This window comes from Populus nigra, chromosome 12 (assembly GCF_951802175.1).
Source record: "Populus nigra chromosome 12, ddPopNigr1.1, whole genome shotgun sequence".
NCBI lineage: Eukaryota > Viridiplantae > Streptophyta > Magnoliopsida > Malpighiales > Salicaceae > Populus > Populus nigra.
The window spans coordinates 4,614,238-4,637,604 of NC_084863.1; the positions used below are offsets into that span (position 1 = coordinate 4,614,238).

At 36.0% G+C, this 23,367-nt stretch overlaps 2 protein-coding genes across 2 annotated transcripts; both read left to right on the top strand.

The window, feature by feature from the left end:
• The first annotated feature begins 298 nt into the window (after positions 1 to 298).
• LOC133669574 (G-type lectin S-receptor-like serine/threonine-protein kinase LECRK4) lies at positions 299 to 3,082 on the top strand. Its single transcript, XM_062089770.1, has one exon. It carries the CDS (start codon positions 391 to 393, stop codon positions 2,755 to 2,757), a length of 2,367 nt encoding a protein of 788 aa, XP_061945754.1. The 5' UTR covers positions 299 to 390; the 3' UTR covers positions 2,758 to 3,082.
• A 2,912-nt stretch (positions 3,083 to 5,994) lies between these two features.
• LOC133669630 (G-type lectin S-receptor-like serine/threonine-protein kinase LECRK4) lies at positions 5,995 to 8,625 on the top strand. The gene has a single exon (XM_062089842.1). It carries the CDS (start codon positions 6,096 to 6,098, stop codon positions 8,466 to 8,468), a length of 2,373 nt encoding a protein of 790 aa, XP_061945826.1. The 5' UTR covers positions 5,995 to 6,095; the 3' UTR covers positions 8,469 to 8,625.
• Positions 8,626 to 23,367: the final 14,742 nt, after the last annotated feature.

A 23,367-nucleotide genomic window follows, 5' to 3' on the forward strand; every position in this document is an offset into this window, starting at 1 on the left:
TTTTAGTCTTCAGGAACTCTGGAAGTTGTAAGATTTTTAGTTTCCATTGCATGGTTTTCTTCTGCCCGCCTTGCACGGTGTTGACTGCCTCCAGCTTCTAAGGACCAGCAACTATTACTGCAAACGTCAAAAGTTGGAATGATTTTTCCAAGCGGTTGAGTTTAAACATGCCATGTGAAAGATATGGATTATGGTAACCTTTTGGCTGAGTCATTTACCGCTTATCTCTGGTGTACGAGCTTGCTGACTCTTCATGATTTGACTTGTCTATGAGGTGAATTATCCCGAGTCATCATGCAGTACCAGGATGTAATATCTCTGCTATAAATTGAGTTAAAATGTTGTTTCTCTATGGTTTTCTGACCTACTGATTCTGTTTTCTCAGTAGCAATGGTTTCTATTGTTTTATGGTGTCTTCCATTTGTTCTTTCCTTTCTTGGTTCTTTAGCGCAACCCCAGATAATCACTAACACAATAAACTTGGGTGCCAGCATGACTGCTGGGACTAATTCTTCGTGGCGATCACCCTCTGGTGATTTTGCTTTTGGGTTCTATCCTCTTCTTAATGGCTCGTTCCTTGTTGGAATCTGGTTTGACAAAATCCAAGAAAGAACACTAGTTTGGTCAGCGAACCGTGATGATCCAGCTCGAATTGGATCAACCATCAATTTCACACTCGATGGCCAGCTTGTTCTTACACACTCAAATGGAACTGGATACTTAATATACAATGGAACTTTCGGTGCTAGTTCTGCTCTGATGCAAAATGATGGCAATTTTGTTGTAAAAACCAATTCTTCCAAAGTTATCTGGCAAAGCTTTGATTCTCCAACAAACACCATTTTATTAGGCCAAGTCCTAGTAATGGGCCGAAAACTCTACTCCAACGCAAATGGAACAGTTGACTACTCGACTGGGCAGTACATGTTAGAGGTTCAAATGGATGGTAATGTTGTTATGTCTGCATATAAGTTCGCTGATCCTGGTTACTGGTACACTTTGACAGCAGGAAACCTAAGTGTGAGCCTGATTTTCAACCAGACTACAGCTTTTATGTATGTTGTGAATCACACTTCAATTAGGTATCCTATGACAAGTCAAGTTCCCACTCCGATTGGAGATTACTATCACCGAGCAACGATCAATGACTATGGAAATCTTCAACAGTTTGTTTACCACAAAGAAAATGGAAGCGGGTGGACCGTTGTGTGGGAGCCAGAAGATATTAAAGCTGAACCTTGCTCACCGTATAATATCTGTGGAGTTTACGGCTTCTGCACTTCGATTGATAACACAATAAACTGTGAATGTTTGCCTGGCTACTCACAATGGGATCCAAGCATTCCCTCAAAAGGATGCTATCCTGATACGGTGATAGATTTCTGTGCTCCAAATTCTTCGGCTTCAAATTTCTCTCTTGAAAAGATAGATAATGCATATTTTCCAAACGATATATTTGCAGATATGGCCAGAGTCACAGAAGCCGATGTAGAAGAATGCAGGAAGGCGATAATGGATGACTGTTTTGCTGTGGCTGGTGTCTTGGTTGGGTCTGTGTGTTACAAGAAGAGAACGCCTTTGCTTAATGCTAGAAGCAGCAACCCTTCTACTAATAATAGAGTGGCGTTTATAAAAAAACCCAAGGCACACAACAACAATCAAATTCAAGACAAAGATGATGATTCTCCTTCTTGGATTGCTCTTCTAGCAGGCTTATTATTATGTTCAATAATGACGTTACTCTTTGCCACCATTGCCATTTATCATCACCCTCTTGCTCAGCCTTACATTAGTCAAAAGCAGCTCCCAGTGCCAAAGCCTGTAGAGATCAATTTGAAGGCATTTTCATTCCAGGAATTGCTTCAAGCAACGAATGGTTTAAGGAACAAACTTGGGAGAGGTGCTTTCGGAACTGTCTATAGTGGGGTGTTAACCTTGGAGGCTGAAGAGGTTGAGATTGCTGTCAAGAAGCTTGAAAAGGTCATTGAACAAGGTGAGAAGGAATTCTTAACAGAAGTCCAAGTAATTGGACTAACTCACCACAAGAATCTTGTGAGGCTGGTGGGTTTTTGTAATGAGAAAAATCACCGGCTTTTAGTTTATGAGCTAATGAAGAATGGTACTTTATCGGATTTTCTGTTTGGAGAGGAGAGGAGGCCCAGTTGGGATCAAAGGGCTGAAACTGTGTATGGAATTGCAAGAGGTTTGTTATACTTGCATGAAGAGTGTGAGACGCAGATCATTCATTGTGACATAAAGCCGCAAAATGTTCTTCTTGACAAAAATTACACGGCCAAGATAGCTGATTTTGGCCTAGCGAAGCTCCTGAATAAAGACCAGACTCGAACGAGCACCAAAGTTAGAGGAACAATGGGATACATGGCACCTGAATGGCTAAAAAATGCTCCTGTGACTACCAAAGTTGATGTTTACAGCTTTGGGGTTGTGTTGCTGGAGATTATTTTTTGTAGAAAGCACATAGAGTTGCATCAAGTTAATGAATCAACAGAGGGTAACGAGCTGATTCTAATTGATTGGGTTCTATGCAATGTGAGAGCTGGTAACTTACACGCCATTGTCAGCCATGATTCTGAAGTCCTGGAAGATTTTTGCAGGTTTGAAAGAATGGTCTTGGTGGGTTTATGGTGCATATGTCCCAACCCAACTCTTCGACCATCAATGAACAAGGTTACGCAGATGCTGGAAGGAACTAGTGAAGTTGATGTTCCCCCTTTGATCGATGCACAGATTTTTTAAACAAGATTATCGTTATGTCTGTTTCATGATTTCGGTATTGTATTGAAATTATAAGGTGGCGCAATCCACACCATGCTTTGTTTTTTATTGGTTTTGGAAGCTTGTTTAAGATCATAATAGTTTGGAGCCCTTTGCTCAGTGATTTCATTATTCGGAAGACAACTAGTTTTCTTCCACTATCTGGTTGAGGCAACTAGCCTTCTTAATTGGGTTTCCTTCCTTTAGCTCAGCAGCTGCTGCTGTGTTATTTCGCAGTTTCTCTTTTGAGCTTTGTATGGTGATGGCTTTGTTATCTCTATATATGAGGAGGTAGTTTGTTGGGATCGATTATGCCTCTTAATTTCTTTCTTTGATGGATGGATCTTTTGCTGTGTTTTTTACTTGAGCTGTGTTGCAAGGTTAGCTAGCTTAGACTTGGGTTCTGCTACTTCCATCTCCTTCTTGGTGGTTCTGTCTTGGTCATGCTGTGTAACCTGCGTTATTTCTGCTGCATGTAATCCTCATCTTTCTTCATTAAAATTTATTTACGATCCTATTCATAAAAAAAAAGGAAGAATAAAGAAGAAGAATAGCCTTCTTGTGAACCTTCATGATAAACCAAAAAGATCCTTAAGAGTGCCCGTGAAGAGCCCAAAATATTTGGACTAAGAGCGTAAATACATTTTCCATGTGCAGAGCCATGCAGGGAGAAGGCTATGTTGACAAAGACTTGGTCTAGGTATTTGCTCATGTCCATAAAGCTTGCTCGCTTAAGAATAGTTCACGGAGTTATTTGATTTTCAATAATACATGATTAGCTTGTTACTAATAGCTGCTAGTGTCCTAATTCTTAGTTCACGTAGTTATTTTTATTATTGTATTTAAATCCTTTTAAAATTAATAATGTCAAGCTTATTCCAATTAAAACTTCCAATTAAAACTCTTACGATTATTCCAATTAAAACTCTTACGGTTAATTCTCACCCTGAGTAGCTAGAATACAATCTACGCTATATCATTTCATAGCCTGATTGAGACCTATCATTTCACTCCCTAGATTGTTGAAACAAAAATTCCAGTCCAATAATCTTTTGTGATCCATTGCGTAAACTTTGGTTAGCACGTCAACATGAAAGGAAAATTCCAATAAACTTTTGATAGAATAATTAACGACACGGCTATACATTGCCTTCGTAATGATAAATCACCATCAGTCCAGTTTTCAGTTCATGGACCAGCAGGCCAGAAAAATAAGATTCCACAATTTTCCCTTAAATTTCATGAACATGAGGGTAGAAACAAAAGTGTCGACGGATGGATGGATTTCACAAAGCATGAATATTCAATCTCCATGTATTTTCATTGCTTTCAATCAAATAAACTTGTGGTTCATGAACTTATTACCTGAAAGTCAAGAAAACTAAAATTCCATAACTTCCCCTTAAATTCCATGAACATGGGGTAGAAACAGAAGTGTTGACGGATGGATGGATTTCGCAAAGCATGAATATTCAACCTCCATGTATTTTCATTGCTTTCAATCAAATGAAATTGTGGTTCATGAAGAACCTGTTACCTGAAGGTCAAGAAAACTAAAATTCTAAAATTCCACAACTTCCCCTTAAATTCCATGAACATGGGGCAAAAACAAAAGTGTCGACGGATGGAAGGATTTCGTAGAGCATGAATATTCAATCTCCATGTTTCTTCATTGCTTTCAATCAAATGAAACTGTGGTTCATGAACCTGTTACCTGAAGGTCAAGAAAACTAAAATTCTAAAATTCCACAACTTCCCCTTAAATTCCATGAACATGGGGTAGAAACAGAAGTGTCGACGGATAGATGGATTTCACAGAGCATGAATATTCAACCTCCATATATCTTCATTGCTTTCAATCACATGAAACTGTGGTTCATAGACCTGAAGATCAAGAAAACTAAAATTCCACATTAATTTTCCCTTAAATTCCGAAAGCTACAGAAAATGCGAAGTCCGTAGAAAGTAAGTAAGAGATGGATTTACGATGAAAGAATTTTTTTTAGAAAAATAAATATTTTTTATTTTTATTTTTTGTATCCTTTATTATGCTTTTCTAATTGAAGATAATATTTTTGTTAGTTTTTTGTTCTTATTTAGAATTATTAAAGTTTTCTAATTTTTTTTTTCTATATAAAAGATTGCAGTAGATTTTTGGCAAGTGGAAACATAAATAAGTATAAATTATATATTTTGGTTGATATTTGTAATTATGGTGTTTTTAATCATTAAAGGTATTGACTTCTAACAAATCCCTTATCTCACGCTTTCATATGTATCAATTAGAGGTGAGTAAAAAAACTGATTAAATCGAGAAAACCGGAAAAAAATTAACTGAAAAAATCGAACTGTGAAAAAAACCGATTAAAATTTTAAAAAACCGACCAGTTCGGTTTTGGTTTTATAAGCCTAAAACCGAAAAAACCGAACCGTACCCAAATCGAACAAAAAAATAGAAAGAAACCGAGCCAAACCAGAAAAAAACCGAGCCAAACCGAAAAATCAAGCCGAACCGGTTTTTGTTCTAAAAAAATAAACCGAACCGAAACCGGTCGGTTGGAACCGATTTCGTTTTTTTTTTAAAATTTTGATTTAGTTACTTTTTTTTAATAAAAACTAAACAAAAAATGATCACCCCTAATGTCATCTAGTATTAGAGCCTAATAATTTTTGGTGATTATTTTTCTTTGCTGAACAATTATAGCAAAAAAGAATTACATAATAGGACATGCTTGTGTAAGAAAGGATGAAAAGATTCTCTCGGAAAAAAGATATCTAAGAACTAGTAGGATGAGAAGATTCTCTCGGGAAAAAGATATCTAAAAACTAGTGTGTTGTTTTTGTCTAAGTTACTTTTTTTTTTAAATCCTGATGTGGGATCCATGATGAGCCGATCCACACATAAAAAAATATTTTTGATGAATGAAAATTTTAAATTAAAGATTGAAATTGAGGACGAGTTTCTTTTAACTCGAGAAGACCAATGCATGAAGTTTTTTAGGAAAAAATATATATATTTTTTATTTTTATTTTTTTATTATGATGTTTTTTTCTAATTGAAAGAAATATTTTTCTTAATTTTTTTTTCTAGTAGGGTTTTTAAGTTTTTTTTATATTAAAGATTATAATAAAATTTTGATAACGAAAGATAAAAGATGAATAAAAATGAAATATATTAGTTGTCTCTGTGTAAATTTCTAAGAATGGCATGAACATAACTATTCAACGATGTTCATTGCTATCAATCACATAAAACCGCGGTTAAGTTGCTAGCTCTTTGTACTAAGATTGTTTTCCCATCAATTCCTAACAACTTGGCAATGACTATCCAGAAAATACTTCCTTTTCTTCTACTGCAGTTCCTGTACTTCCATGAATTGCATGCTCAGATACCTCCCAACATAAGCTTGGGTTCTCGCATCACGGCTGGATCTGGTAATTCTTGGCGATCACTTTCTGATGAATTCGCGTTCGGGTTCTACCCTCTGCCCAACAATCTTTACCTTGTTGGAATTTGGTTTAACAAGATCCCTGAAAGAACACTAGTCTGGTCAGCTAATCGTGACTCTCCGGCAGTTGCCGGATCCACAGTCATACTCACGTCTGAAGGCCAGCTTACGCTCACACATCTCAATGGTAGTATTCAATCAATATACAGGGGGGGAAGAGCAGGTTTAGGCTTCATGCAAGATGATGGCAACTTTGTTTTGAAAGATGACAGTTCAAGTGTCATCTGGCAGAGTTTTAATTCACCAACAGACACAATCTTACCAGGTCAAGTTCTTAATAGTACCCAAAAGCTCTATTCCAATGCGAATGGAACTGTTGATTACTCCACTGGGAATTTCATGTTGGAAATGCAATATGATGGAAAGCTTGTGCTCTCTGCCTATCACTTCGCTGATCCTGGTTATTGGTTAATTGAAAGAGCTGGACAAAACAATGTTCGTTTGGTGTTCAATAATTATACTGCTTCCATGTACCTTGCCAACGGTACTGGTGATAATATCTACCCTTTAACAAGAAATGTCTCAACCCCCGTTGGAGACTACTATCACCGAGCAACAATTAATGATCATGGTGATTTCCAACAATTCACTTACCATATATCAAATAGCACTGGATGGACAAGAGTATGGAGGGCGATCGCCGAGCCTTGCGTGGTGAACACTATATGTGGTGTCTATGGCATGTGTTTTTCTCTGAATAATGAGACAGCAACATGTAATTGCATACCAGGTTACATTCCATTGGACCCTAATCACGTGTCCAAAGGGTGTCGCCCAGAGACCGTGGTGAACTATTGTGCTGACCGGCCTTCAGTGAGAAATTTCACAATTCAGGTGATTGATGGTGCAGACTTCCCACTTGATGATACCTTCGCAGACTTGGCTCGAGTGAAGAATGTCGATCTGGAGGGTTGCAAAAAAGCTCTTATGGATGATTGTTACAGCTCGTCTGCTTCCTTGGTGGGTTCTACATGTATCAAGAAAAGGATGCCTTTACTAAATGCGAGAAAGAGTTTGTCTAGTGAAGGACACCAAGCGCTGGTGAAGGTGCCGATGAAAAGCAATCCTGGCATTCCAGATCATAAAAAGAACAATGATTTTGACACTCGAGGTTTTCTAAAGATTAGCCTTATAGTTACTGCCACGCTTGCTTTCTGTTTTGGAGTTTCTGCCATCTATTACCATCCTGCTCCTCGGAGATTTATCAAAAGGAAACGCTATTCAAATGCTAATTCCATTGGCATAAACTTCCAGGAGTTCAAGTACCTGGAACTACAGAAGGCGACAAATGGATTCAGCAAGACCCTGGGTAGAGGATCTTCTGCTGAAGTTTACAGTGGGATTCTAAGCATGAAGGACATACAGATTGATATTGCTGTAAAAGTGCTGAAGAAATCGATTGAAAAAGGCGAGAAGGAATTCATGACAGAGCTCAAAATAATAGGCCGGACATACCACAAGAATTTGGTAAGACTGTTGGGCTTTTGTGTTGAGAACAATCAACAGCTTCTGGTCTATGAGTTAATGGCGAATGGCTCGCTTGCCAATCTTCTATTCGGGAAGGGATCAGAAAGACCTAACTGGGTTCTGAGGGCAAAAATGGTGCTTCAAATAGCTAGAGGATTGCTCTACTTGCATGAGGAATGCGAGACACGGATTATCCATTGTGACATCAAGCCTGAGAATGTACTGATTGATAACAATTACACTGCTAAGCTTGCAGATTTTGGCCTTTCCAAGCTTCTGAATAGAGATCAAACTAGAACAGACACAAATTTCAGAGGCACAGTGGGGTATCTGGCACCAGAATGGATAAGGCATGAACAAGTGACATCCAAAGTAGATGTTTACAGCTTTGGTGTGATGTTACTTGAAATTCTATGTTGCAGAAGGCATATAGAACCGAGCCGGGTTGAGGAAGAGAGTGAAGAGGATGATCTTGTTCTCTCGGACTGGGTTATAAGTTGCATGGCCGCCGGGAAGCTAGAGACGGTGGTAGGACATGACCCTGAAGTATTAAGTGATTTCAAGAGATTCGAGAGAATGACCTTAGTGGGTTTATGGTGCATTCAACCTCACGCAATGTTCAGACCTTCTATGAAAAAGGTAACACAGATGTTAGAGGGGACCTCGGAAATCGGAATCCCGCCTTCACTTTCCGATCAAATGTCAGTGAGTAATTAAGTTTACTAGTAGTTGTTAAGAGAGTAATGTTGTCTTAAAAATGCATGATATGGCTCAATCTCATGATTAATAAGCTAGTTTTGAGCACGATTTCTTATAATAGAAATGCAAATGTAACGGGAGAATGTATTCTAATAATTTCCAAATTTATCACTAATAGAGTCTGAAAGGCATCTATCTCTTCTTCTACACTTGGTGAATGAAATCATGAAGCAATTTATCATTAGTAAAAAAAATTCTTTGATCAACGTGGCATGAGACATATCAGTGAATTATCAGATATAAAAAGAATAAATTAGAAAAAAAAATCTCTTCCTAGTTTTGATAATTGAAAATCTTAATGAATCTTTAGAAAATCTAGGTAAAAAACTGATTGTGTAATAAAAAAATAACAATTATTCTATATATCGTATCTAAGATAAACTGTTTCGTATAGTATTTATATTCTAAAAGTTTACCCAAACTAATACATACAAATTTGTTATTAAAAATAAAATACTAGGAAAGACCTAAATTACTAATTTTGGACATTAGGCTTCAAAACAAGATACAATCCTCATTTTTAAAATGAGAGACATGGTTTAGAAGGAATAGTGAGTAATTGGTTGGCATAAACTTGTTCAAGTTTATATTAATTAAAATGGGTTTAAAGACCACTACTCATAATCAACAAGTTTATAATATAATATATTAAGTAATTTCATTATCTATCAATTAACATTCTACGATAATATCTAGTGACAATTCATTTATCATAGATAAATTACTAAATAGTAAAACAACTAATGTACAAAAACATTGCAAGAGAAATATTTAAAAGACATTTTAAATATAATGATGTAACCCATTAAGCAATTTTATTACAAACCAATCAACACTCAAGGACAACCCCCAATAACAGTTCATTTATCCTAGTTGGGTTTGTGAATAATAAAACCACTAATACACAACAACATTGCAAGGAAAATATTTTGAAGACATTTTAAATACAATGATGTAATATATTAAGCAATTTCATTACCAACCGATGAACATTATATGAAAACGTCACATGACGGTTCATTTATCCTATGTGAGTTTGTGAATAATAAAATCATTAAGACACAAAAACATTTTGAGGAGAAATATTTTGAAGATATTTTTAATATAATGATGTAATGCATTAAGCAATTTCATTACTCATCAATCAACACTTTACCACAACACCTTATGATAGTTCATTTATCTTAGGTGAGTTTGTAAATAATAAAACTATTAATACACAACAAAATATGTATTAACACACGATATAACAAATTAACATCTACATAAACACACATGAAATTTACATCAAGACCAAACATTTGTGTCTCGGATAAACTTGTTGCATCCCATTGTCTTAACCTCATCACAAGGTTTTGATTCCAAACTTATTCCATCGTGAAAAAATAAATTTCCCAATGGCCTCTTACTCTCATGTTACCACACAATAGTTTGGATTTCAACACTTTAAACATTTCATCACAATATACATATAAATCAATAACATGTTAAAAATTGTTAAAAATATATTATGTAACTCCATGCAAATTTCAGTTCGATTCATCAGTTGGATTGAAAGTTATGTATGATAACATAAAATTAGTTGATTTGTAATTTTTTTTTATTAAAAATCTGAATTTTCTTATCACATCCTTGCATACATCATGTCAATCATTTCTCTAAATCCTTGGGACCATTTTTTTTATTCTCAAAATATTTTTATTTGCCTTTTCATTATTTATTTTGTTTACAAATTTACTAACATTTCACGATAGAGTTACCATCTTTTAACCAAAGCTTACACCATCACTCTTTTCTCTCATTTTGTACTATTCTTTCTTATCATTAATTCCTTGCTACCATATAAATTTCTCGGAATTTTTTTTTATCCATCAAAATTTGTTATTGGTTTTGTTATCATTATGAATTTTAATTTAAAAAAATTCACAGTTCTTATTTTTAACCTTGAAAACACTTTTCTATTTATTAATGGAGCTCATTTCATCCGTTATACATCACATTTATTTATTTATTTATTATTATTATTATTATTATTATTATTATTTATCCATTCCTTTTTCATTTAGGATTTTCATTACTTATCAAGGTCTTACTATTTTCAATCATACATTTGCGTGGGGGTTTACAATGAAAATCCCATTATTTACAATAATACCACTATAATGTAGTCTAGGTATTTTTCATTGAAGCAGATATCCCGTCTCGGTTTGCTTTTGAAAGTTATTATACACGATAGTTTAAATTCATAAAACTGATTTTTTTTTCTTCTAATTATTCAACATTACAAATTTTACTTTCAAATTAACCCATTTCATTACCAGGTAAAGTTTTCAATATTTTACTAACACCGTAAAAATTTAATCAGGGCTTTATGACCCAAAAGCTTTATCTCCCTTTTCTTTTAATATCAAAAGTAAATATTTAGTAATTAAAAATCTCATCCTAACTACTCACTTCTATTTTTATTTTATTTTCCCATTATTCAATTAACACGATGATATTTTTCGTCGGGTTTTACAAGCACCATAATTTTTTTTCCTATTGGATTATCGTATTTTCATTTGATTTTTTCTTCATTACCAGATAAGATCCTTCAATATTTTTTTTTAAAATTGATTTTTTATATTAATTATATCCATAACTATTTGATTGATTGAGAATCATTCTTTATAATTTTTTTGTTTCTTTTCTATTGGATTACCCCAATCTTATACCCATAATCATGAGGTTAATGAGTTAACCTAGTGTGACTTGGGTTTTTTTGTTGCTTTTTAATTATTATTTTCAAGTTTCACCCTTCGATATTGGGTTGTTTGATAATTGAATTTAATGATTTTATTCAATTTGCTTTTAATAAGGTTACCCTGATGTCACATCCAAGTCCCATATTTGGTGTCGTAACCCGAATGGGTTAGGGCAAGGTTGTTAAAATTGCGAGTTAACTAATAAAATCTTACGATTTTACGAGTCAACATATAGCTAATGTGCTAAATCAGATTAAAAACTCGAAACTAGTAAAATCAGACTTAACTCGTGCAAAATCAGTAAATTTGGTAAACTCGGTCCGATTTTATGAGTTTACTAAATTTGTGATATGAACCAAGTCAGGTCCAAATTTGACCTTAAAATGTTTGCTGACTAGTTTTGCGAGATTGAGCATATCTTTCAAACCATATATTGGATAAAGCTGAAATTTTACAAGGAAATATTAGATACATGAAAATATATTATGGTAAAGTTTCAAGTCAAATAGAGTTAGGAAACATAATATTTCAAAGGGTCAAATTTAGTAAACTAATATTGTCAAATATATCAAACAAGACCTTCGTGTACTGTTTGAGACATATCTAGAGCTACTGGTGGAATTTTGCTTCGATTAAAGTTAGGATAGAAACTAGACATCTGAAACTTTCCAACTACATATTGTAGGCCCAATAATTCATCCAAACGAGAGAGAATGACATGTTGGAAATTAGGGGAGAACTACATGTTTGAATCAAGACTCAAATCTGTTAAGAATATACAAAAATTGGAGATTCAGGGTACATGGAGGAATTTTAACATGAAGATTTTTTTTATTCTATTTTTTTATTCTATTTAATTTAAAATAATTATTTTTAATTTGAATTTTTTCTAGCGCATTAGACATTGTTTAGGAGTTTATTTCATTATTGAATTTATGTTAATTAATTATTAATTTAAACTCATTAGCTTGGAACACAAAAGGGGTTTATCAAGACTTATTTTGATGGAAACAACCAGGTTGTCACTAGATTTATGTGTGCTTCCTACCTTTCAGTGATTTCCTTGTATTGAGAAATTTTGTTCTGAGATTTTTTATTTCTTCTTGTCATTAATTTATTGATTTATACTATTTCTCTCTCTCTCTCTCTCTCCTTACGATTATTTGGTGAAAGATTGCAGTTATCAACACAAATCTATTGGGATAGTCAAGCTTCATGACATGCCTCAGTCCATCATCAGCGATCGAGACTAGTGTTCATTAGTTATTTTGGCAAGAATTCTTCAAAATGTCAGGCACCCAATTGAAGATGAACTCTGCTTACCATCTGCAAACCGATGAACGAATGGAAGTCATCAATTGTTGCATTAAACAATATCTTCGCTGCTTTGCTTACCAGCAACCCTGTAAGTGACATTCCTTCTTTCCATAGGCTAAGTTTTGGTATAATACTACCTATCATGCATATGCAAGAATGACTCCCTTCTAAGCTCTATATGGAAGGCCTCCTCTAACAATCCCTTATTACCATGAAGGTTACTATTCAGTACATGAAGTTGACAAAAACTTGCTTTTAGAGATGCTCTGTTACGGCAGCTTAAAAGCAATTTACATATAGCAAATAATCGAATGAAACAATAAGCCGATTCCAAACGTCGAGACATTGAATTTCAGGTCGGTGATTTGGTGTTTCTGAAGCTACATCCTTACCGACAATAGACTGTGTTCAAAAGAGCCTATCAAAAGCTTGCAAGCAAATTTTATGGGCCATATCCAGTTGAGGAAAAAATTGGAAATGTTGCTTATAAACTCAAGCTCCCCCTGACTCTTGTATCCACCCAGTCTTCTATGTGTCCCTTCTAAAAAAGAAGTTGGGTGAAACTATTGCTGCTAGTATTGACTTACTTCTGATGGCTGACGATGGTGACTTACTTATGGAGCAGGAGGTTTTATTGGATACATGTTAGGTAAAACGAGGATCCAAATTTATTGAAGAAAGCTTGGTCCAATGGAAACGACTTCCATTCGATGATGGTACATAGGAGAACACTCAAGAATTACACGACAAGTTCATCAATATAAACCAATATAAACCTTGAGGACAAGGTTTCTGTCACTGGGGAAGTATTGATAAACCAAAAAGATCTTTAAGAGTGCCCGTGAAGAACCCAAAACATTTGGACTACGAGCTGTCATCGTCAATGCATTTTCTATGTGCAGAGCCATGCAAGGAGAAGGTTCTGTTGCAAAAGACTTGGTCTAAGTTATTGGTCATGTCCACAAAGCTTGCTTGCTTAAAAATATGTCAAGTAGTTATTATTTGATTTTCAATAATGCATGATTGGCTTGTTGTCGATAGGTATTAGTGTCCTAATTCTTAGAGATATAATCTCAGAATTAGGAGTAATTGTTATTTTCATTCTTGTATTTAAACCCTTTCAAAATTAGTAATGTCAAGTGTCACGGGTGCGCGGCGTCGCGACGAATATTTCACTTTAAAATCTAGGAAATGTGTATGGTATCTATCTGGCAAATATGGGGAGACAAGAAAATATTGTCTTTTGTTGGTGGAAAATGGAATGGGAGTCGCCACCTAGTATTTTGGTCACTAGGAACCCTAAGTGGTCTTAGAGATTGGGTACGGGGACTGGTTGCATAAAGGGAAGGTATTAGCACCCCAAATACGCCATACCTAAGGTAAGATGCATTGTTTACTTGTCTGATAAAATTCAAGGTCTCGTTGTGTTTCCTAGTTGTTGGTCCGTCTATGGTTCAAGAAAAGTCCTCCTCAATAAGGAGGTCCTTATCTTATCGGGTAAAACCTAACCGTTCTAACGTCTATGCAAAAAAAACATATTTAATATCAGGAATACGTTTTACGTATAAATTCGTAATCCCATATACTAAAAAGAAGACAAAAAGATTTTTTTAGAATTTTTGAAATATTGGCCTAGTTCTCATGGCTTGAATAAACTGGTTATTAAAGCCAAAATGCATGCTTATACATATATTGTTTTTGAAAGTTCCTTTGTTGTGTGAAAAATATGATGTTATAATATATATATATATATATATATATATATATATATATATATATATATTGGAGAGACTAGGCCGTATTTTAAAACAAAACATTTTTTAATTATATTTTTTTTGATGTTTTGACGCAAATCGGGTATTTTAATACTGAGTTGGTATCCTTACGGTATAAAAATACAACCAAATATATGCAGAAAAATCAACAATATTTTTTAAGATATTTAGAAAATTTTTGAAAGCAAAAGACATTTTTTATTTTTGAAAATCTTTGATGTTTTGATGAAAACCGGGTATTTTAATACCGGATTTGTATCTTTACAGTATAAAAAAGACAAACCGATATTAATCAAAATACAATAATAAAATTACAGAAAATCATATATTTTTGAAATAATTTTTGCAGAATTTTCTTAAATTTATATATATATATATATATCTATATATAAATAATACAAAACAATATAATATATAATATATAATATTAAATGGGCTGGGCTAGTCCGGCCCAACCAACTGGGCCGGACTCAGCCCAAAAGGTGTTGGGCCGGACTCGGCCCAAAATGGATTGGGCCGATTTCGGCCCAAAAAAACTAATGCTGCCTTCTAGGCCAGGCCCGACCCAGAAGGCAGGGCTGGGCCAGGATCCGCCTGGCCCAGCAATCAAAAACGGGCGGGGGGAATTATTTTCCCCCCACCCCTGCATGCAGAACGCTATTCGTTCTGCATGTAGAGAAGGAAAACAATAAACAATAGAAATAGGGGGGAGAAAAGTTACCTGGCGCGGAGGAGGTGGTGGCTTGCTGGTCTGTCGGCTTTGCTGGCGGTGCTGCGATGAGGCGGAGATTGGTGGCTCATGGACGGCGGCAGTGGCGCTGCTGCTTCCAGTGGCGGAGAGGGAGGTTCTTCCTCTTCCCTCGTCCTCCGTTTCCTTTTCCTTGTGTTTTCTCTCCTTTATTCTTCCTCTTTGGTTTCTCTCTTCTTCCTCCTCCCTTTCTCTCTTCTCCCTCTGTTTTTCTCTTCCTGCTTCGGGTCCTTTTTTTTTTCTCTCTTCCTTTTCTCTCCTTCGTTCTCCCCTCTCTCCTATCTTTCGGTCTTCTTTTTTTCGGCCCTCCTCCTTCTTTTCAGTGTTCTTGGGTCTATTTATAGAGCCAAGGGGCGGGGCTTTTTATGGTTGCACATGGGGAGCAAAGGCTGCGGCGGTTGGTCGGCCATTTGGGTGCAGCTGGCGAGGTACGGCTTCCCCGTTTTTCTGGTAGGCGCGCGGCGGGTGGTCGGCCAGTGGGTGTGGCTGGCGAGGTGCGGCTCTCTCGGTCTTGGCAAGGCATGCGGCAGGAGAGAGGGACGCAGCAAAATCAAAGAAAAGCAAAACTTTTCTTTCTTCCCCTGCTGCAATGTCTGGGGGAAGAAGAAAGAGGAACAATGTCGTTCAAAACGACACCGTTCCCTCTTTTCTTTTTTTTTTTAAATTATGAAACGGCGTCGTTTTGGCGAAAACGCGCCATTTCATTTAAAAATGGCGCCAGAACGCGCCAAATTTCACATCAACCCTTAATCATCTTCTGTTCTTCAATTGCATCCTTGCCAATTTCGGTCTCCGCCCCTCTTGTTGGCCGCGTTTTTCACTCTAGTCCTTGGCCTCTGATTTATGCAATTGAGCCCTTAATTGATCAATAAACTTTCAATTTCTTCAATTAGGCCCCTGAATCAATTAATTCCAGCCCCCCTACTTACGCGCCTATTCCAAATTGGTCCATGGTTTCAGATTTTCTCAATTAAGTCCCCAATTGGCCCTTAAACTTCAACATTTATGCAATTAAGCCCCTGATTTGACCAAATCAACTCTCAAAAATTATAATTTGACCCCAAAACTTTAATTTCTTCCAATTAAAGCCTAAATTGACTTAAAACTCAATTTTCCTTGCAATCAAAACCTCTATAAATTCAAATAAACCTTCAATAAAATCCAATTGAGTCCATAAACATCCAATTTTGGCCCTTTTCTCTTCAAATTAAATTTTCTCTTCCAACAGGACTCTCCTCAGTCAAATATATACTGTAAAATTTCACTCCTTGCATTTCTGAACATCCTTAATCAATTTTTCTGATTCTTTTCTGAGCGCTCCCACCTCTTATTATTTTTCTAATTTCTTCCGGCTATATATATATATATTTATATATATTTTGTGGGGACCCAAAAATGGGTTACAACATCAAGCTTATTCTAATTAAAACTCTTGCGGTTAATTCTCACGTTGAATAGAATACATTATGCATTATAGCATTTCATGGCGTAGACCTATCATTTCACTCCCTAGATTGTTGAAACAAAAATTCCTGTCCAATAATCTTTTGTGATTTGATCTATGATCCATTGCGTAAACTTTGGTTAGCACGTCAACATGATAGAACAAGTCCACGTAATATTTTTCCTCAAACAGGTGATTACACAGCTACGGTCATGCCAAAGTAGGGTTCCAGGAGAGAATTTCTTCTTCTAACAAGTCAGTCATAACAAAATTTCGTTAACAATTTTATTACTTGCACTGGCTTTATGTAAAACGGGCGATTTCGCAACTAAAGTTCCTATTCTTCAACTTGCTGTCTAATCCTGCCAAAAAATAAATCCCAGAAGTCAATTATGAAACCTTGATAAGGGTGCGTTTGGTGTTCTTGTACGTAGGGCTCAATAGAAAACACTTTAAGAACATTCAATATTAAAGGAAAAGTGTTCTTGTGATCCTTGGCTAACTAAATTCAATATTAAAGGAAAATTCCAATAAACTTTTGATAGAATAACGACACGGCTATACATTTCCTTCGTAATGATAAATCACCATCAGTCCAGTTTTCAGTTCATGGACCAGCAGGCCAGAAAAATAAGATTCCACAATTTTCCCTTCAATTCCATGAACATGAGGGTAGAAATAGAAGTGTCGATGGATGGATGGATTTCACAGAGCATGAATATTCAACCTCCATGTATCTTCATTGCTTTCAATCAAATGAAACTGTGGTTCATGAACCTGTTACCTGAAGGTCAAGAAAACTAAAATTCTAAAATTCCACAATTTTCCCTTAAATTCCATGAACATGGGGTAGAAACAGAAGCGTTGCCGTACGGATGTATTTCGCAGAGCATGAATATTCAACCTCCATATATCTTCATTGCTTTCAATCACATGAAACTGTGGTTCATGAACCTGTTACCTGAAGGTCAAGAAAACTAAAATTCTAAAAATCCATAATTTTCCCTTAAATTCCATGAACATGGGGAAGAAACAGAAGCGTTGACGTACGAATGTATTTTGCAGAGCATGAATATTCAACCTCCATATATCTTCATTACTTTCAATCATATGAAACTGTGGTTCATGAACCTGAAACCAAGAAAACTAAGATTCCACAATTTTCCATTAAATTCCATGAACATGAGGGTAGAAACAGAAGTGTCGATGGATGGATGGATTTCCCAGAGCATGAATATTCAACCTCCATGTATCTTCATTGCTTTCAATCAAATGAAACTGTGGTCCATGAACCTGTTACCTGAAGGTCAAGAAAACTAAAATTCTAAAATTCCACAATTTTCCCTTAAATTCCATGAACATGGGGTAGAAACAGAAGCGTTGCCGTACGGATGTATTTCCCAGAGCATGAATATTCAACCTCCATATATCTTCATTGCTTTCAATCAAATGAAACTGTGGTTCATGAACCTGAGGCCAAGAAAACTAAGATTCCACAATTTTCCCTTAAATTCCATGAACATGAGGGTAGAAACAGAAGTGTCGATGGATGGATGGATTTCCCAGAGCATGAATATTCAACCTCCATGTATCTTCATTGCTTTCAATCAAATCAAATTGTGGTCCATGAACCTGTTACCTGAAGGTCAAGAAAACTAAAATTCTAAAATTCCACAATTTTCCCTTAAATTCCATGAACATGGGGTAGAAACAGAAGCGTTGCCGTACGGATGTATTTCGCAGAGCATGAATATTCAACCTCCATATATCTTCATTGCTTTCAATCACATGAAACTGTGGTTCATGAACCTGAGGCCAAGAAAACTAAGATTCCATAATTTTCCCTTAAATTCCATGAACATGAGGGTAGAAACAAAAGTGTCGACGGATGGATGGATTTCACAGAGCATGAATATTCAACCTCCATGTATCTTCATTGCTTTCAATCAAATGAAACTGTGGTCCATGAACCTGTTACCTGAAGGTCAAGAAAACTAAAATTCTAAAATTCCATAATTTTCCCTTAAATTCCATGAACATGGGGTAGAAACAGAAGCGTTGCCGTACGGATGTATTTCGCAGAGCATGAATATTCAACCTCCATATATCTTCATTGCTTTCAATCACATGAAACTGTGGTTCATGAACCTGTTACCTGAAGGTCAAGAAAACTAAAATTCTAAAAATCCATAATTTTCCCTTAAATTCCATGAACATGGGGAAGAAACAGAAGCGTTGACGTACGAATGTATTTTGCAGAGCATGAATATTCAACCTCCATATATCTTCATTACTTTCAATCATATGAAACTGTGGTTCATGAACCTGAAACCAAGAAAACTAAGATTCCACAATTTTCCATTAAATTCCATGAACATGAGGGTAGAAACAGAAGTGTCGATGGATGGATGGATTTCCCAGAGCATGAATATTCAACCTCCATGTATCTTCATTGCTTTCAATCAAATGAAACTGTGGTCCATGAACCTGTTACCTGAAGGTCAAGAAAACTAAAATTCTAAAATTCCACAATTTTCCCTTAAATTCCATGAACATGGGGTAGAAACAGAAGCGTTGCCGTACGGATGTATTTCCCAGAGCATGAATATTCAACCTCCATATATCTTCATTGCTTTCAATCAAATGAAACTGTGGTTCATGAACCTGAGGCCAAGAAAACTAAGATTCCACAATTTTCCCTTAAATTCCATGAACATGAGGGTAGAAACAGAAGTGTCGATGGATGGATGGATTTCCCAGAGCATGAATATTCAACCTCCATGTATCTTCATTGCTTTCAATCAAATCAAATTGTGGTCCATGAACCTGTTACCTGAAGGTCAAGAAAACTAAAATTCTAAAATTCCACAATTTTCCCTTAAATTCCATGAACATGGGGTAGAAACAGAAGCGTTGCCGTACGGATGTATTTCGCAGAGCATGAATATTCAACCTCCATATATCTTCATTGCTTTCAATCACATGAAACTGTGGTTCATGAACCTGAGGCCAAGAAAACTAAGATTCCATAATTTTCCCTTAAATTCCATGAACATGAGGGTAGAAACAAAAGTGTCGACGGATGGATGGATTTCACAGAGCATGAATATTCAACCTCCATGTATCTTCATTGCTTTCAATCAAATGAAACTGTGGTCCATGAACCTGTTACCTGAAGGTCAAGAAAACTAAAATTCTAAAATTCCATAATTTTCCCTTAAATTCCATGAACATGGGGGAGAAACAGAAGCGTTGACGTACAGATGTATTTCGCAGAGCATGAATATTCAACCTCCATATATCTTCATTGCTTTCAATCACATGAAACTGTGGTTCATGAATCTGAGGCCAAGAAAACTAAGATTCCACAATTTTCCCTTAAATTCCATGAACATTAGGGTAGAAACACAAGTGTCGACGGATGGATGGATTTCATAGAGCATGAATATTCAACCTCCATGTATCTTCATTGCTTTCAATCAAATGAAACTGTGGTCCATGAACCTGTTACCTGAAGGTCAAGAATACTAAAATTCTAAAATTCCACAATTTTCCCTTAAATTCCATGAACATGGGGTAGAAAAAGAAACGTTGACGTACGGATGTATTTCGCAGAACATGAATATTCAACCTCTATATATCGTCATTGCTTTCAATCACATGAAACTGTGGTTCATGAACCTCAGGCCAAGAAAACTAAGATTCCACAATTTTCCCTTAAATTCCATGAACATGGGGTAGAAAAAGAAGCGTTGATGTACGGATGTATTTCGCAGAACATGGACATTCAACCTCCATATATCTAAATTACTTTCAATCACATGAAATTGTGGTTCATGAACCTCAGGCCAAGAAAACTAAGATTCCACAATTTTCCCTTAAATTCCATGAACATGAGGGTAGAAACCAAAGTGTCGACAGATGGATGGATTTCACAGAGCATGAATATTCTACCTCCATGTATCTTACTTGCTTTCAATCAAATGAAACTGTGGTCCATGAACCTGTTACCTGAAGGTCAAGAAAACTAAAATTCTAAAATTCCACAATTTTCCTTTAAATTCCATGAACATGGGGTAGAAATAGAAGCGTTGACGTACGGATGTATTTCGCAGAGCATGAATATTCAACCTCCATATATCTTCAGTGCTTTCAATCACATGAAACTGTGGTTCATGAACCTGAGGCCAAGAAAACTAAGATTCCATAATTTTCCCTTAAATTCCATGAACATGAGGGTAGAAATAGAAGTGTCGACGGATTGATGGATTTCACAGAGCATGAGTTTTCAACCTCCATGTATCTTCATTGCTTTCAATCAAATGAAACTATGGTCTATGAACCTGTTACCTGAAGGTCAAGAAAACTAAAATTTTAAAATTCCATAATTTTCCCTTAAATTCCATGAACATAGGGTAGAAACAGAAGCGTTGACGTACGTATGTATTTCGCAGAGCATGAATATTCAACCTCCATATATCTTCATTGCTTTCAATCACATGAAACTGTGGTTCATGAATCTGAGGCCAAGAAAACTAAGATTCCATAATTTTCCCTTAAATTCCATGAACATGAGGGTAGAAACAAAAGTGTCGACGGATGGATGGATTTCACCGAGCATGAATATTCAACCTCCATGTATCTTACTTGCTTTCAATCAAATGAAACTGTGGTCCATGAACCTGTTACCTGAAGGTCAAGAAAACTAAAATTCTAAAATTCCATAATTTTCCCTTAAATTCCATGAATATGGGGAAGAAACAGAAGCGTTGACGTACGGATGTATTTCGCAGAGCATGAATATTCAACCTCCATATATCTTCATTGCTTTCAATCACATTAAACTGTGGTTCATGAACCTGAGGCCAAGAAAACTAAGATTCCATAATTTTCCCTTAAATTCCATGAACATGAGGGTAGAAACAGAAGTGTCGACGGATGGATGGATTTCACAGAGCATGAATATTCAACCTCCATGTATCTTCATTCCTTTCAATCACATTAAACTGTGGTCCATGAACCTGTTACCTGAAGGTCAAGAATACTAAAATTTTAAAATTCCACAATTTTCCCTTAAATTACATGAACATGGGGTAGAAAAAGAAGCGTCGACGTACGGATGAATTTCACAGAGCATGAATATTCAACCTCCATGTATCTTACTTGCTTTCAATCAAATGAAACTGTGGTCCATGAACCTGTTACCTGAAGCTCAAGAAAACTAAAATTCTAAAATTCTACAATTTTCCCTTAAATTCCATGAACATGGGGTAGAAACAAAAGCGTTGACGTACGGACGGATGGATGTCGCAGAGCATGAATATTCAACCTCCATATATCTTCATTGCTTTCAATCACAGGAAATTGTGGTTCATGAATCTGAGGCCAAGAAAACTAAGATTCCACAATTTTCTCTTAAATTCCATGAACAAGAGGGTAGAAACAGAAGTGCCGATGGATGGATGAATTTCATACAGCATGAATATTCAACCTCCATGTATCTTCATTGCTTTCAATCAAATGAAACTGTGGTCCATGAACCTGTTACCTGAAGGTCAAGAAAACTAAAATTCTAAAATTCTACAATTTTCCCTTAAATTCCATGAACATGGGGTAGAAACAGAAGCGTTGACGTACGGACAGATGGATGTCGCAGAGCATGAATATTCAACCTCCATATATCTTCATTGCTTTCAATCACAGGAAATTGTGGTTCATGAATCTGAGCCAGGAAAACTAAGATTCCACAATTTTCTCTTAAATTCCATGAACATGAGGGTAGAAACAGAAGTGTCGAAGGATGGATGGATTTCACAGAGCATGAATAGTCAACCTCCATGTATCTTCATTGCTTTCAATCAAATGAAACCGTAGTCCATGAACCTGTTACCTGAATGTCAAGAATACTAAAATTCTAAAATTCCACAATTTTCCCTTAAATTCCATGAACATGGGGTAGAAACAGAAGCGTTGACGTACGAATGTATTTCGCAGAGCATGAATATTCAACCTCCATATATCTTCATTGCTTTCAATCACATGAAACTGTGGTTCATGAACCTGAGGCCAAGAAAACTAAGATTCCATAATTTTCCCTTAAATTCCATGAACATGAGGGTAGAAACAAAAGTGTCGACGGATGGATGGATTTCACAGACCATGAATATTCATCCTCCATGTATCTTCATTGCTTGCAATCAAATGAAACTGTGGTCCATTAACCTGTTACCTGAAGGTCAAGAAAACTAAAATTCTAAAATTCCACAATTTTCCTTTAAATTCCATGAACATGGGGTAGAAACAGAAGCGTTAACGTACGGATGTATTTCGCAGAGCATGAATATTCAACCTCCATATATCTTCATTGCTTTCAATCACATGAAACTGTGGTTCATGAACCTGAGGCCAAGAAAACTAAGATTCCATAATTTTCCCTTAAATTCCATGAACACGAGGGTAGAAACAAAAGTGGCGACGGATGGATGGATTTCACAGAGCATGAATATTCATCCTCCATGTATCTTACTTGCTTTCAATCAAACGAAACTGTGGTCCATGAACCTGTTACTTGAAGGTCAAGAAAACTAAAATTCTAAAATTCCACAATTTTCCCTTAAATTCCATGAACATGGGGTAGAAACAGAAGCGTTGACGTACGGATGTATTTCGCAGAGCATGAATATTCAACCTCCATATATCTTCATTGCTTTCAATCACATGAAACTGTGGTTCATGAATCTGAGGCCAAGAAAACTAAGATTCCACAATTTTCCCTTAAATTCCATGAACATTAGGGTAGAAACAGAAGTGTCGAAGGATGGATGGATTT